Source organism: Photinus pyralis, unplaced genomic scaffold (assembly GCF_008802855.1).
Source record: "Photinus pyralis isolate 1611_PpyrPB1 unplaced genomic scaffold, Ppyr1.3 Ppyr1.4_LG6, whole genome shotgun sequence".
Lineage (NCBI taxonomy): Eukaryota > Metazoa > Arthropoda > Insecta > Coleoptera > Lampyridae > Photinus > Photinus pyralis.
In genome coordinates, this window is record NW_022170663.1 from 1532404 (window position 1) to 1546812 (window position 14409).

The 14409-nt window shown below is 35.7% G+C and overlaps 2 protein-coding genes across 6 annotated transcripts in view; one reads left to right on the plus strand and one right to left on the minus strand.

The window, feature by feature from the left end:
* The window catches only part of LOC116175190 (hepatic leukemia factor), an 86894-nt gene that overhangs the window by 42124 nt on the left and 30361 nt on the right, over window positions 1–14409 (minus strand). The window contains exon 1 of one of the 4 annotated variants that reach the window (XM_031493325.1): window positions 9595–9766. The exons of 1 other annotated variant lie outside the window; for it this stretch is intronic. In XM_031493325.1, coding sequence (XP_031349185.1) covers window positions 9595–9751 — 157 coding nt within the window. In that variant the 5' untranslated portion in view covers window positions 9752–9766. Of the gene's footprint in view, window positions 1–7535; window positions 7941–9594; window positions 9767–14409 lie in introns of those variants that run through there. 2 more of the 4 variants (XM_031493324.1, XM_031493326.1) reach the window with 2 other exon arrangements.
* On the plus strand, window positions 728–1391 carry LOC116175191. Of its 2 annotated transcripts, none has more exons than XM_031493329.1 (4): window positions 728–793; window positions 842–1014; window positions 1060–1177; window positions 1232–1391. In XM_031493329.1, exons 2-4 carry the CDS (start codon window positions 924–926, stop codon window positions 1272–1274), a joined length of 252 nt encoding a protein of 83 aa, XP_031349189.1. In that variant the 5' UTR covers window positions 728–793; window positions 842–923; the 3' UTR covers window positions 1275–1391. The 2 variants fall into 2 exon arrangements, with proteins under 2 accessions (XP_031349189.1, XP_031349188.1); XM_031493328.1 differs by having other exon boundaries at window positions 1060–1173.

The following is a 14409-nucleotide window of genomic DNA, read 5'->3' on the forward strand; positions in this document are numbered from 1 at the left end:
TTCATTTCAAAGATTACAAAATTTCATTATATTGTAAAAATCGCATTACCTTGTTTCTGTGGCAACGGCCGTTGCTATAGTTTGTAGTTTGTTGACATTAAATTTTTTTCACGGAAAAATGGACGCTATAAACGTTGTGGGATGTTCCACTGTTCCCGATACAATCCTGTTGAAATCTCATGAAGCAACCGAGTTGGTTCCTAAGAAGTCGGCCGCAAGGTATGAAAAAGAGTACTAAGTATTTTGCCAATTAAGGAACGAACATGGGGCGAAACAAGTAGAGGAAAACGTCATGTTGGCATACTGTTTGGATGCAGTAAGTTTTTGAATTGAGATTTTTTTGCCTGGGTTTCGGTGTTAATTAAAGCGTCATGGGGCATGGAAAAGCTCATCGACGGCAGAAAAATACATCAAAGACTCGGTAGAAGGAAAAGTTAAGATTGCCCGTATGATACAACTGATGCAAGGCCGTGAAAATTTCATTGAAGTTCTACAGCAGAAGGAATCAAACATTACTAACTCGACATCCAGTAATAACCCAGGCGTTAGTGTTGAGGGTAATACAAATTGTTTCATTACAATCAATGTTAATGTTTGAAATAAAGAATTACAGCCAAATTTATGTTGGGGTTTTTAATTAATTGTGTGAAGATGTCAAATTTGATGTATACAAATAACAGTCCGGTAAGTGTTGCTTAGCGACACTTACCGGCTCTGATGCTGTAATAACTCACCTACCGGACTCAAAATGATATAGTATAATCCAACATCTACCGGACAGTATGAAATAAAGGTATACTAAGAAACATCTTGTCTTATTTATAGATAACACAAATAATAGCAAGGTTTTATGAAATCCCCTGAATCGATATCACTTATCAATAGTGTTTTTCTGCTACAAAAGCAAAACTATATAAGCTCTCATGGCCTATCCAAATGGGCAAGTGGTCGCGATGGAACACCATAAAATTGTTTTGATTGGCGCTCTGCTGATGGCATCAGTATTCCTAACAGGTAGCACTTTTTGCAAATTAATTTCAATTGAAATATATCTTTCAGATGCCTGCAAGGGCACACCAGATAGTGATTGCGCCAAGGCCGTTCCCGAAAAGATGGAAGTTAAGCAATGCGAGGGTCCTTCGGTATGCCATTACACCGACATACGAGCAGGCGGTAGGTAAGTTTTTAAAAGTCTATTACTATCCCTACTTGAATTTTGTCGTGATTATAGACACAAGAAGCGTTTCAAGGGGATGCACAAAGTCTGGTCTTAAAGATCTGTGCACGACATTATGGCAACTATCCGCCATGTTTCCAACGGCTCAAAAGATTTTTGAGTGCAAAACGTGTAAGGGCGAGAAGTGTAATGTACAAGTTACTCCATAATCTTGAATCGGTGCATTTAGTTAATTAAATTATTTTTTATTATACCTGAATCACAATCTCCGTTTTAAATACTCACGTGTATAATTGGTCTTTAAAGCACTTGCAACGTTAAAGGCACTCCGCTTTGCGTCGTGCCCTTAAACTCGTTGCGCGTGCTTTAAAGACTTGATTATACACTTGTATCTTAATATACTATAATTAGTAAAGGATTTGATTGAGTCCTCTGGTTTTTTTTGGCCATTTTTCAAAAGAAAAAAATTCCCGAAATACCGGGATCCCGCAGCATTTTTGCGGGATTAATCTCCCGCACATAAATGGAGCGAGATCCCGCGGGATTTGCGGGACTGAGGAATTTGTCGACCAAAGGGACAACTCTGTTTGCTTTGTTAATGAAACGCATAACGGAGAAATTATTTTTAAATTAATTGTTAAACTTTTTTCGTTAAAAATGTACTATGATTTTTGAGGCACTTTAGAAGTTCACCTTTTTGTGCGTTACAGGTGATTTTTTTTGAGTTCCAAGTTAGGCTGAAGGTACTTTTTTGTTGAATATTGTGATAATTAGCGATTTATATTAATACAGAAGTTAACCGCACAAAATTGCTTATTTGCCAATTTATTTAAAATTTTTACGGGCTCCCGCAAATACCGGGATCCCGCGGGATTAACATCCAACGATCCCGCAAATACCTACCGGGATTGAGATTGCCGTCTGAAATTCGCCAGATGTATTTCTGATAAACGATAGTAAATAGTTGGCTTCTTGTGTTCACTTATGAAATGCAATTTGGTGAAATGAGAATCCTTAGGAAGCAAGATAGGATGTCAGTTTTCGAATGACCATGAAGAACGTTTGAGTTTACCAGGAACGCGTAGGCCCTTATCATCTAACAAAGCGAAAGACTAGTATTACTACCCTTTTGTACTTGGATGGATTAATTCAAGAAATTTATTTCTGAGCTGGTGGGTAGTGCTCTGCTTGCACCATTTTTGCACGATTATTCAGTCTATTTGAAGTTCTTCATTACTCAACGGCCCATGTAACCTATCATTACCTGATTTGAGATTATGCATGAAACGTAAGCAGACTGCCATAGAGCGTTGAAGCATTGAAAGATTTTTTCTATATTTATTGTTGGGCGAATTTTTGCTATTGTATGTAGAACTTGCGATGTGTTGACTTCAGGAAGTTCTATTTTTTGACACACAGATACTAAAGAATCTCTTTGATCAAAATTCGAAGTGAGATCTGGAACCAATTTTTTAGAATTTACAAAAAAAGATAAAAGCAGCGACCTTTAAAAAAATTAATACCAACGATACCGACCATAGCAGGTGTCAATTAGCGAAAATCCGAAGTCTCTAGTTGATCGAGATCTCGATTGAACAGACAGACAGACAGGCAGACGACGATAGATTATATAAGATTATATAAGGGTTACCGCAACTTCGTTGTGTTACGCTAAAATATACTACAAAATAAACATAAAACATACTCATATATTTTTTAGGGAAATGTTTGAGAAAACGATTGACATGTGGACTATCATCGTCACGTTTATGTTGTACGGAATGTTCCCCTAAAATGTTTCTAAATCAACTTTTAGTGAAATTCTGTTACGTTTTTCTAGAGCATTTTGCATAGAAAAAGAGTGGTGGTCAACTTGAACAAATTGACGAAGAAGAGAAGGAAATGTGCCGCGATAAACTTCGAAATGATGAGGTAATTAAACGTAAAATTTCAATTTCTTTCAATTTGCATGGAAGATTATAAAAAAATCTAGACTTTAATTATATCACGTTCGAAATCGTATGATGATACGTCTAACAAACGTCCTAAATTCCGAAATTCACATAATTTTAGAGCGGCACAAGTTGATTATAAGGGCTGCAAATAACCTATCAAATTTAGTCGATAACGGACAGGTGCTGTCCACATAACCCCCGTTACTGAAGACTAAAGTTTAGAGGTAAGGAGACGAAGTGTCGACCCTTTCTTTCCATAGAACCCCTGAGTATATTATGGAGAACCCCGTTTAGAAATCATCCAACATTAGCAAAAATGAGTTGGCGAAAATCCTCTCCTAATTAGAATTAATTCCAAATTGTTGCCGAAGGTAGAAATTTCTCAATTGCATTTTTTGCTACAAAAGGAACTTAATTATCTCATTAGTAAATGCCCATGCACTTTCATTAAAACTGTCGAAAAATTGCACGAACATAATTGAAGGTCGCTCTTATTTATTAATATTTAACAATTCGAAATTAAAATAATTTTAAGCGCTCGTTGTTTTTTCTGTAACTTTCGCACTAATAACTATATATATAATATGCGAACCTATAATTTCCGAAATAAAATTTTCTTAATTACACCAACTTCATTTTTTAACATCTCGACTAGTAATTGAGAAGTTAATTAACAATTTCCTATAACTATAAGGAAATAATATATGTTGTCCAATTATTGTATACGGGTTGGCGAACTTCGGTACGCACATAAAAATTTAACTATAGTTACCTGGTAGTTAATTAATTAATTTAAGAAAGTTTTCACTTACGGCGATGTGCGAAATTTATTCTTCTTGCAAATTTAAAAACAATGCATACGCTTAATTGTTGTAGGATGCGGACATTTGATAGTGTTATAATAACGTTTTGAATACGGACCGCAAACGGAAGGAACATTTGGTTGTAAACCTCATTTTATAACTTTTATTGTTGTATTGATATTACCTACTTTTCAGTTTTTCGTATGAAACTTACAATTCGCTCGGATTATCTTTAAACGCTGGCCGATATCAATGTTGAAGAAAGGGCGGTATCCTGTAATTTACCGCAAAAGTTCCTTCCTAAGTATTGAAACAGATATGCCGCTTACCGACATACTTATTTATTTCAAGTTGCACTTTCAGAATTTTGAATTACGGTACCATGCATACGCTTTAGTCTGCGCGACAACATTTTTACAAGGTTTTTTTCGCACATAATATGTGATAAATCTTTCCAATCGTTTGTGTTTAAAGTCAGTTTGATTGGACCTTCAGCGCGTTATCAATATCATTATACCGGATATCCGAAAAATGATATTTTTAGAGTTTTAAATGCAATATCTTGTTATTTGGACTGATAAGGAAATTAAAGTGATAATTTCGCAAATAAATTTCGGGCTCATTGATTTAATTACGAAGTTTGTGAAATTTGTAAGACACTGTGCTATTGGTCATCGGCAAACCATACGCCAGTAGAATAATATCAAACATCCCTAAAACTGTATCGACGAGCGGTCTGGAGAACAAAAACAGATCTTAGCCCCTACACCAACTACTCTTTGATTGAGAAAAGGTCCAAACGCACAATTTAACATCCGAACATTCCGAACATTCAATTACGTGCACTTCATTAATTAAAAATATACTTTTTCTGCATCGGTCAACTCTAGAATTTGACATTTTGGTTATCAAGGTGTGAGCTTGAAAATACAATCTGTTTCAATGTAAGTTGGCACTATTGCTAGCTTTCTTAGTTGTAGAGTTAGAAAGGCGGTTAAATTGCCAAAATTGTGTATTTTTACAAATTTCTACAAAATCCATATAATTTAAAAAAATATCAATATCTTATTTTTCAGATCATAAAAAAATTGACTTCTTTAATATGCATATCATTACATCATATGATAGCTTATTAAATTCTCTACAAAAGTGTTTAATGCAACATATCTAAAATACTTCAAATAGCACAATTTTTCAATTATTTTCATGTCGATCTATAGTTATCCATAAAATGATAAAATGACGTTTGTTCACATTTGTACATTGCTTCTAAATTTATCCTCTAGTATTAATATACGCGTCCCTTAAATCGTGGAAAACACAAACTTCGAGTTTCCTTTAAGACGAACTTACAACCTACAACCTTGGTAAAAATAAAGAGAATGTTGAAAATTATTGTAACGGAAAATAAACTCGAACTTTGCGTTTTCCACGATGTAAGGGACGCATATGTTTATGTTTGTTTATTTGATTCAGTAGAAAAAATACACCACTTTGATAAATCAACCATCTTTCTAACTAAGAAAGTTAGCAATAGTGCTGACTCAATTTGAAACAGACTGTATACAATGATCCTTGCTGTAAATTATTTCTTCTACAATTTTCGCCCCCCAAAATTTAAAATCAAGGGGTTTAAAGTGGAAGTGCATCCTTCAATCCCACAATTTTGAAAGTATCACGGTTTTAAAACATGGTTTGAAGCTTCGTTTCAGCATCACAAGTTGAAATATATTTGTGCATTCTTCATTTTTTCATGAAAATTGATGTTTTAACTCATGATTGAAATTTCTTTCATAATCGCGGCTTGAAATATTTTTTGTCTAAATTTTGATGCTGTTGGCTTTCAAGTTGAAATTTAACACTTCAAATATTCCTCAAAGTTCGCTAAAAATTGTCAAACTTTGATATTTGACTTTCACTTTTCCTCTCCTTGCCACCTTCTTCGCGACTCGTTCATACTTCTTTAATTACCACTTCCTTTGCTTGAGCAGAATTTATTTATCACAAAGAACTTTAGTGACTCGAATAGATTAAAGCACAGCAAAGGCGTAAAAGAGGAGCTGATATGCCGTTTTTTAGATAGAGTGATGGTGTGGTAATAGGTATGTTAGCAATCGCGAGCTCTTAAAAATTGCGAGCACTTAAAAAAATCGATATTCGAAAGCTTCAAATTGTGAGTGGGAATCGCAATTAATTTTTTTTAGAGCTCTCGAGGAGCTTTTTGATAAGTAAATTGGATACTTTGTTAAAAGCTCGACCAGTCCTCATTATAAAGTAACCTAAGCCAATACCTTGATGAATGATTTGGCAAAGTGTCTTATGGCAGATATTCAGGAGAATTTGTGACTTTTTCATATTATAAAAAGAACTTACGCCATTATCTACCACCATGGTATTTAAAGCGTCTCTTTATTGCGTTTAAAGGCCGTAGTTTCGACTGTTTGACGTTATTGCTGTAAATGAATTGGGAGAATTTAATTTTCTACTTAAACGCTCTTAGTGATATATTATATACCTATTATAATGGTAAATCTGGTTTCGCCAAACTGGTAAATATAGAAAAAGCATAAAGTTAGGAGTTTGTTTTCTTAAGTGGGATTTTTTTTAAGTGAGTCAAGGGTTGCTGCAATTTAGGGATTAATAAAGCCGTTGATTCCTTGATCCGGAACGTGCGTAATACAGTTTCATGGAAATAGTAGGAGGAGAGATGTTCCAGGCCTGTCGTTTAAACACCAAATCATCAATTTTGAATTTTGGGCAAGCTTCAAAAGGATTATTCTAACCGCGCATAGAACCGTAAAAGCAAGCTGCAGATATTTTGACATTTTTACATTGTAATTAAGTTCAAACAAAACTTAAAGCGTAAAATAGTCGAGAGTCGAACAGGAAATGCGGTGCAAAATTGTAATATCGTACATTTGGCTGAAAGTTTCCTGGTGAGAGTCACGACTCCACGATTACAAAGGAACGCTTCTGTCTTATGTGTAGGTAAAGCTAACATTCATTACAAATCGGAGTGCTAATTAAATCAATCCTTCCGGCTAATCACCGAATTGTATACGTACCGCGCGCGTGAGGTTTTGAAAAATTCCGGTTTCTTCTTCGGATTTCTTTTGATTCAAATTATATGTCAATCAAATCCAATTTTAGATCCCATAATTACTTACGTTCTCCAAGGACGGCTTAAAATCAAGGTCGTCCGAATGAAGTGCGCGGTTTATTTATATTTGCGCGATTTTTCGAGTATAAGTGAAATCGAAATGAGAAGAGGAAGTGTCCACGAGATTTTTGTTTAAATAAATACCTAGATAAGCACACACACGCGCGTGGAGAAAGAGTTTTGGGAAACGATAATTACATTCACACACGCGTCCTCCATGTTTACACGATTTGCATATAATAATTTATTTATCAAGTCTTTCATTCTATTTTTCAATGGTTTTTCGCACATGTTTGCATAGATGGAAACATGTGCGGTCTTGGATATGGGCTTGTTACTTACATATGGTTTCCAAAAGTTTTTGCGATGGGAAAACTCAAGGTTAGCTGTGTTGACACGCTTATAATGTTTCGCGAAAAAAATTTTCGTAAAAACCTTACCATTCATATACACATGCTGCCTCCAAAGTTGGTGGTACTGCGACCAACGATTGTTATCATCCTGCACTGTTTGTATATGGTTAAGAGTACCCTGCATAACACCAACCGGTACCTGGTGGGTTACCAAGTTTGGGGTGGTCACAGGTGGTGGCGGTAACTGATATTCCATTTTCTGTAACTCTTTCACCGGCACCACAAAACTCATGTTCATAACATGCTAACTGCAGCCCGGTGTTTCACTACCGTTGTGTAAACACTCTTCGAGTGCTCACCTACAAGCCGGAAGAGCAACTGGACGTAGTGGAGACTCCGGTTAGCGAATGGGCCACCTCCTCATAGTGGGGGCCACTCTCGATTTCGCAAATACCGGAAAACACACGCTAACCTATTGTTGTATTATTATATTACAATAACGCATTCCCATAGTCCTTTCGCGACCAATTTTTACACGCTTATGAATCGCAGCTCCTACTAGAGCCCGATCTCCCCCGTTTTTCAATTCACTTAAATCATTTAACATAATTTTACTTGCGGACAAATTCTCCAGGGTAATCCCCATATTATATCCATTATTCATCGAATTTATACAATGTTCACTTGGGCACTCCACTTATTGCCTTCTAAAGATTCTACTTTAATATAATCATCGAACCACTCAAGACCATTTTTCAATTTTACACAAATTTCCGTACCCACCTTTGTATTTAAATTGTCTCGTCGGAGAAAACCCATAAAATTAGGTAAACTTAAAATGCAGATTCGCATCGCATGATCATCTCCCACTGCAGCGTTGCTGATATTTTGACAAATAAACGCGAAAAATTCTAATCGTCTGGTGCCACGAACTTTCTATGTCGTAATGTGACACTAATTATACAGCAAACTGAGCTCCAGTTAGAATTACCTAATGCTGTAATCTGGGGTCAAATTTAACACCCCAATAGACAATTACCTACAACAGGTGGGCGATTTTCATGTCAGGGTTAAGCGTGCATCATTTAGAAATGGGACTGTATTCCTATTTCCTGGGGCCGTGTGCAGCACATTCGAGCCGGAAAACTCGGCCTCCGAAAATTCGATTCCCAAATATTAGCCCCCAGGAAGGAAATAAATGTTCTAACATTTGATACCACAACTGAAATTGAACAAAATTTTATGGATTGCCGTCACCATCACTAAGCAAATTCTGGTCAGCGAATTTTCAAGGGGTTTTTCCATGGCTGTATTTTAACGTGGGTAAAAATTGGTGTGTGATGTACTGCATTTGATGCATTTTCCGTTTCCTATATGCACTACAGTTGCGAATGGCGACAATTGCAAATTGTTGCCGTAGATTTTAAAAGATGGTTATTCCTAAACCCTACTTAAATTTGACGGTGCATACGATCATTATAGGATGTTCTCTCTGTGGATATTTTTGGATTATTTTTAGGGGTTGATTTTCCGTGGACGCGTTCTTCCGAGGCGAGTATTCCGAGCGACACACAAATTAAACACGTTTATGAATGTGGAACGCAGAATCCAAACAATAATAGGTATCGTATAATATAAGTCGCTGGTTGGGTCGTATTTTATCGTTATGCTGAAATTTAAAGATTTTGATAAGTATGACGCCAATTTATACTTTAAGACGAGTCCAGTGTTTATTGGCTCTTGATGCACTTTGCTAGTGTAAATAGTTCGCTAATTTCAGGAGCCGTCAACTTCAACAGCCTGTACTTTGTCTATGACATGACATCAATGCTGGAAATTGATTTCAGGGATATTTATATGCGTAACGACAATTAACTTCCTAAAAACTAGACTGTTAGGTACCACCGCTTAGGCGATGTATCTTATTTAAACAAATTATTCTCCATAGAGAAACACTCGCCGATTCGAAAACCGTTTAGATACTAAATTCGAATTCAAATTCTAAATTCAGATTAGGATAGAAAACCCCGATTCAAAATAAACGAGTTATGACTCTGTTGCAACTTAAAATTTCAAATGATACAGCACTAGAATTTAAAATAATTATCTATATTTTATCGGACTAAATGCTGACATTTCTACTCACCTTCACTACAATACGGTTTGGAGCATTGTTCATAAACGTGCATATCCGACTTCTGATGCCTTCCCAAATTCCAAAAGCTATAAACTCCGTCGCATTCCGACGCCATCCGTTTGATATCGTTGCATTCCTGATGAACGTAATAATTAGGTACGCTCATGTTAATATATCCATAACTATCCCGAGGCCAGACGTGGCCCGCAATTTTAAAAACGGCAAGTTGAAAAACACAATCCCCCACTTGTAATTAAATCCACTTCACCCTTTGAAATGTTACTGAATTTATTAAATCCGCTTACCTAGATGTATACGTCCGCACTGTATACCTGTTACTTCCAATACAGAGCCGAACCACGTTTAAGGGATGAAGTGCACGTGTTATCAAATGTTCACGTACGAGCACACGTGCTTAGGCTCGTGGACAATTACGTGATGTGACTGAAGCTTCTCTCAATTACACTAATTAATGTGACCACTGTAAAATTAGTATTGTGAGACTTTTCGAATTGGAAGCTAATTATTTGTGTTTTGTCGTCGGGGTTGAAGCACATTAAATTGAATGGAAGTTTGATGTACCTGCGCCATACTTTAATTTGGAGCAAAAGTCCCCACAATGTGGTTGATCGATCAAAGTCGACTAGCTATGATAATGTTATACATATTGTGGGTTTTGCAAATTGTACATATCCTAGGAAGAATAATCGTACTGTGATATCATTGATTTAGTTAAAATCCAAAATCACAAAGCTTATCTAGAGGCTTAAGAAGGGCCATATATGGGGTGTAAACAGGACAGTGAAATACCCAGCGATTTATTATATTGGACACCAACAGTTACTTTTTGGATTTCATTTACCTACCTATATCTGATTCCATTGAAACCAAGAGTAATATGGGGGTTCTTACCACGTGTTCATTACACGTGTTTTAATTATGCGATCTTGAATGAAAGGTAGCTTTCCGCTGTGAATGATTCTTTGATGCTTTTATAATGGTTATTAAGCTCACATCTTCGGTAAGACGTTTTGACTAATTTGTTCAATTATATCTTATCTTTATTGGGCACTTACTAGGGGCGTTGATTCTTCCGTTTGATTAAAAGTCCTAAGCTCCCAGATCTCCGAAGCATAAAGAAATATGTAGGAATTTAGTAACTATATAGCTTCTAGTTGTGTACGTTTCCAGGTCATGTTTTAGAATTGAGATTTCTCTTTAATCTGATAAATGTGTTATTATTGCATTGGTGCAAGCAACACGTTTTACGTTTTGTGCGATCCTCCCAGTATTAAGTGTTTATATTAAAGTTCTTTTATTTAATAATCATAAAGTAATTATCCTTTGATAAAGGAAAGTGCGCGATCTCTTGAGTATGCTATATGTACATATAGGGTAAATATTCCCAAACCGAACATAGGGAATTAACATAGGCGAAATATTTTTTGTAGATAGGTAGTTGCTCCCCATGTTAACTTAGAGGGTTTATAGCGGAAATATTTATACTCTAGTACGCGATGTTTGTTTTCCGTGCCTTTTAATGAGCGTCTGTGTGAAAACCTATTTCAATTCTTTAGGAAATTTCCATGGCTTAACATGATTTTGCTAATTGGATTTATTGCCGAATTTTTGATAAAATAATGAGAAATACGAGTACACCTGAAAATAAACTAATTCGTATATCATCAGATGAGAAAAAAACCTTCCTTTGATTGGTGTCATTATAAACCCTCTAAGTTAACATGAGGAGCAAAGCAACGATATGCAAAGATCGTTTTTCCCATGTTAATTGCCTATGTTCGGTTTTAAAATATTTACCCGGTAGGTATGTAATATCTGTACCGAGACCTGGAATTTAAAGTTACCTGATCTACAATGTTCTAATTGAATTGCAATAAATCCTATCATGCAAGATGCGTAAGCCTTGACAAAAATCATCTGGAGGCGCTGAAGTCCATTTCAGGTGCATCTTGGCGATGTTAATCTCTTGCAGTGATGCTAATCAGCCTCGAAGTGAGTCAGCTATCTCTACTACTGTAACTAGGGATTGTAAAGGATGTAAAGCCCTATTAAGGGTAATTGAAGAATTGAAAAGTGCAGTAGCATCGTTAACATGTGACATAGACAAATTAAAGGAGTCTAATGTTTTAGGTAGAATTCCTCTGATTTTCTTGCATACCTACAAAACACAATCGTGTTTTAGACCACAGCCAATTATAACTTTAAGAGGACCGACTACATCAACCTATATAATGATCTATTACTTGTGGACTGGTCCATATTGCTATGCGTTTGTTTTTCAACTTACCCAGTAGTGTTAAAATTTCTGTCGCGTTATATATCGAAAGAGAAGTGGAACTGTAGTACTTACTGCGAATCCTGCGCTGCAATACTTTGACTGAGCCGAGATGTGTTCATTGGTACTAAAAATAATTTCAACGCGTCACCAATAAGGTTCTGGGGATGAAATTACCGTATTCGCCTGCTGCATTACTCCTGGAATTCGAGATGCTCCTTTCTTTGAATTGATCAAATTTCTCCTTGGTAAATTATAAAAATTTAACTTCCGACGACCATAGCGCTGCTGATATCTTACCTAGATTCACATTTTTTTGCAGGACCATTTGCGAACTATTTACACAGGGCTTTTTTAAAGCGCGCCACCGATTGATTGTACTCGTAATTTGTGATTTGTATAAATAAAACAAAAATTGCAAAACGTCAATTTAATAGCAAAAGACAAGTTTAATAGATGTATCTACCTTAGGGCTAGCATTTACCCCTACAGCCCCCATCGAGTGACATCATTTTAAAGGCCATAAAAATAAAATTTAACACATTTCACGTCAAAGGTGGCAATCACTCTATTAATTATGGAAATTGTTGGGATTCGAAATTTGTATGATTTATGGACCTTTCCCATACTATTGGAATCAAATTTGCATCATGGCAGATTAACAATAAGCTCTTTATAATTAATACACCTCAAGCGATCTTCCCTAATTATTAATAAATGCGTGTCAATAACCAAAATACCATACTTCGTGCATGGCAAAAGTTGAGGCTGGTGCGAAAGTGATTATAATACCAAAAATCGAAAGCGACATACACGTAGGTATCCGTAACAAATTTTTGCATTACTTTGCGTGCGGAGAAAATGTGGCATAGTTAAAAAACCATTACAAACTCAAATAAACAATTACCGAATTGGTTTGATTTACGATCTAGAATGCAAATTATCACGAATACCTGATGTACCTATATATTTCGATACCCGTTTGATGGTTATTTTCACCGTTAAAAGTGAAAGTGCAAATATTAAACTCCCGGTATACCTTTTATACACGTGGGTGTTCACTCACAATATAAATTTTATCAACTTTCATCTACGACTTACGAAAAAGGAGGGCAAACTAAGTTACAAATTTTTAACAATAACGATGGTGATTAAATTTTAAGCGGTTTTTGTATTTAATTAATATGCGGGCTCCGAAGGATAAAATTAACGATTGTCGTATTGTAAAAAAAACTAATTCTCCATTTCTTTTGTGAAACACAGAATGAAGCATTGGGGATAGGTGGATACCTTGAAATGAGCTAAAGTCAGGGTCGCCATATAATAATATAAACAAAAATAGAGTGCTGGCGAGCGTAGGTTTGTTTAATAATTAATTTACCTAAAGCTAAATCAATTTAATTTGTACGGTGACTAAAAATAAATCAGCATAATTAGCATACGCGTGCTTTGACAAATTGCAGATAGCGTCCTGCAACCAACAATACACTGGTGCGTGATATACTAGGTGCACATACAGGGTTTTCATTTTAAAACGAACCAGCTTATACATATAATTCGTAATTACATTGAATAAGTCCTATGATTCAATGGTAGTTATCATAAATCATAAGAAAGAAAAACTGCAAAAACCCTTTCCAGTAGCGTTTACCCTCGCACCCCCAACTGCCACCCTCTTAAAAATATAGTATTTACCCTCGTGGAACCTCTCAAAATCTATAAAATTCTCTTTCTAATAATGCTGAAAAAAAAAGTGAGTAATAATAACAAAGCTAGAAACCAATTTCGAAAGAAAATTCAAAGGGCTGTAACTTTTGAACTAGTAGCCCAATCTTGGAACTGTTTGAAAATATGAATTCTACAGGCCACATTCTGTAAGAAAATTTTTTTCCGGGTCGATCTGAGACAAATTTTTTTCGGGCCTCAAAAAAAGGCAGTGTACAACCTTCCTTTTTTGACAAAAATCGACTGCACCAAAATTTCTTGGGAAAACACTTTTTCTTATTAATTTTGGTGCGTAGAATCCAAAACAATTCGTACTTTTTCGATCAGACTTCTCAATCAAAAGTTATCGACTAGAAACCAATTTCGAAAGAAAATTCAAAGGGCTGTAACTTTTGAACTAGTAGCCCAATCTTGGAACTGTTTGAAATTATGGATTCTACAGGCCACATTCTATAAGAAAAAATTTTTCCGGGTCGATCTGGGACAATTTTTTTTTGGGCCTCAAAAAAAGGCAGTGTACAACCTTCCTTTTTTGACAAAAATCGACTGCACCAAAATTTCTCGCGAAAACACTTTTTCGTATTAATTTGGGTGCGTAGAATCCAAAACAATTCGTACTTTTTCGATCAGACTTCTCAATCAAAAGTTATAGACTAGAAACCAATTTAGAAAAAAAATTCAAAGGGCTGTAACTTTTGAACTAGTAGCCCAATCTTGGAACTATTTGAAATTACGGATTCTACAGGCCACATTCTATAAGACAAAATTTTTCCGGGTCGATCTGGGACAATTTTTTTTTGGGC

Bases quoted from the DNA above. Each gene is read 5' to 3' on its own strand.
- LOC116175191 (XM_031493328.1), top strand. From the start codon at position 924: ATGGCCTATCCAAATGGGCAAGTGGTCGCGATGGAACACCATAAAATT. The intron at 1,015-1,059 runs GTAGCACTTTTT...TATATCTTTCAG, and splicing joins GGCATCAGTATTCCTAACAG to ATGCCTGCAAGGGCACACCA. The intron at 1,174-1,231 runs GTAGGTAAGTTT...TCGTGATTATAG, and splicing joins CACCGACATACGAGCAGGCG to ACACAAGAAGCGTTTCAAGG.